The sequence below is a fragment of the Monoraphidium neglectum genome, assembly GCF_000611645.1.
Source record: "Monoraphidium neglectum strain SAG 48.87 unplaced genomic scaffold scaffold00654, whole genome shotgun sequence".
Taxonomy (NCBI): domain Eukaryota; kingdom Viridiplantae; phylum Chlorophyta; class Chlorophyceae; order Sphaeropleales; family Selenastraceae; genus Monoraphidium; species Monoraphidium neglectum.
The window spans coordinates 20,822-22,580 of record NW_014012974.1 but is presented as its reverse complement, the minus strand read 5'-3'; the positions used below and the strand labels follow the sequence as shown (position 1 = coordinate 22,580).

The 1,759-nt window shown below is 70.3% G+C and overlaps 1 protein-coding gene across 1 annotated transcript in view; it reads left to right on the top strand.

Moving 5' to 3' along the window:
* Nucleotides 1-56: 56 nt before the first annotated feature.
* Nucleotides 57-1,759, top strand: part of MNEG_4639 (hypothetical protein) — a gene marked incomplete at both ends in the record, with an annotated part of 2,369 nt that continues 666 nt past the window's right edge. Inside the window, 4 exons of the mRNA XM_014046888.1 lie at nucleotides 57-260; nucleotides 449-643; nucleotides 916-1,001; nucleotides 1,408-1,520. Coding sequence (XP_013902342.1) covers nucleotides 57-260; nucleotides 449-643; nucleotides 916-1,001; nucleotides 1,408-1,520 — 598 coding nt within the window. The remainder of the gene's footprint in view (nucleotides 261-448; nucleotides 644-915; nucleotides 1,002-1,407; nucleotides 1,521-1,759) is intronic.

Sequence of the window (1,759 nt, the reverse complement as noted above, 5' to 3'; positions counted from 1 at the left end):
GAGGCGGCGGCCGCCGGGGGCCAGGCCTGCGGATGCGGCTGTTGGCAGTGGGCTCGATGGACGGGAGCGTTACCGTCCTGGACGCGGACTCAGGGGCGGTCCTGGCGGGCAGCCGCCCCCACACCAAGTATGTCGTCCGCGCCTGCTTCGACCCCTTGGCAGGCGGCGTCATCGCGACCGCCAGCTTTGACCAGAGCTGCTGCCTGCTGCGGCTGGTTGCGGGTGCAGCTGGGGGCCTGGAGCTGCAGCTCATGCGGCAGGTGAGCGCACCAGCACACGCGCGGCTGCGCGCCGCATGGCTTGGGGGTGGTGCACCCGCACGCCACCCCGACCCCCCGCGCTCGCGCCGCTGCTGCAACGCGTGCCTCTTGCGTGGCGGAAGCCTGCAAAACCCCATCGACAACAAGGTGCTCCCTCGTCGCCCTGATTCAACATTCAAACTTCCCAGGTCCAATACGGCGCCGCCGTCCAAGACGTTGCCTTTCTGCCCCCTCCCCGTTCAGCCCTCGCCCCCGCTGCGGCTGCCGCGACGCCAGCCGGCGGCGGCTGTTCCGGCGCAGGCGAGGGCGAGGGCGCATCGCGCGTCCTGGTGGCGGTCAGAGAGGCGGGGTGCCTCTGGAGCCTGGACGCGGGGAGCGGCGAGGTGGGTGGCTGGGTCATCGACGGCTGACAGCGATGAGCAACTGGCGCCTGGCTCGCCGGCAGGGGTTTGCGTTGCGCGCTGTGGCCAGGTGCGCTTCGAGATTGTTAGTTTGTTAACGGGCGGCCGAGTACCTGCACTGAAGTGGCGGCATGCGGGCCCTTCAGTGCCACCAACCCGCGCAGGCTTCGCACTCTCTCTGTGGCGCCCACCTTATTTGTGACGAGCCGTTGTGCCCCCGCTCCCTCCCTCCACGCCCGCCTTGTTGCACCCAGGACCTCCCCCATATCCCCCTGCACGGCCGCGACGACGACCACCTGAAAATCTCGCCCATGCGCCTGGCGCTGTCCCCCTGCGGCAGGTGCGCAACGCCGCCAGCTCAGGCTTGGGCGCCGCCGCGGCGCCGCGGGGCTCCCTGCCGCGCAGCTCCGGCCACGGGCGAGAGCGCTGGGAAACAAATTACGCAAGTCTTATCCATACCGCACCCACCTGTGTTTGTCCTTCGGCAGCCAGCAGCCATGTGTCACTTCCGACGGCCGGCGGCTGTGGGTTGCGGCCGCCTGTTGGGGGCTACGATTGCCGCAGATGTATGGCCAGCAGCCATGCGCGCGCCACGACGACGGCCAGCAGCCAGGTGCACCCGCCAACCGCTGGACCCATTCGCCCCCGCCAACATCCAACAAACGTGCGTCCACCCGACGGGCAGCCCCCCACCCCACCGCGCTGACCCTCGGCCCTCGCCTGCCGCCGGCCCCCGCGCGCCGCAGGTACCTGCTGGTGGCGCTGGACGGCCCGCGGCTGCTGGTGCTGCGCACCGCGGACTGGTCCCGCCTGCGCGCCATCTACGGCCTCAACGTGCCCCAGTACCACAACCACGCGGGTGGGGGCGCCTCGCCCTGGATGCACCCTTTTCACTCGCGCTCCCAGCGCTGGCCGCCTCGCCGCTCGACAGCTCACTGGCCAGAACGCTTGCCCAAGGCCACCCCTGCAAGCCATCGAATGACGTCATTATCTGATGGCTGTTGAGACCCCAACTCCTCGGGGAGTCGCTCAATCCTGCTGCCTGCCGCTGCGGCCCCTCCCACCCTCTCAGATGCCCCACCGCCCCCCTTTCCCCCC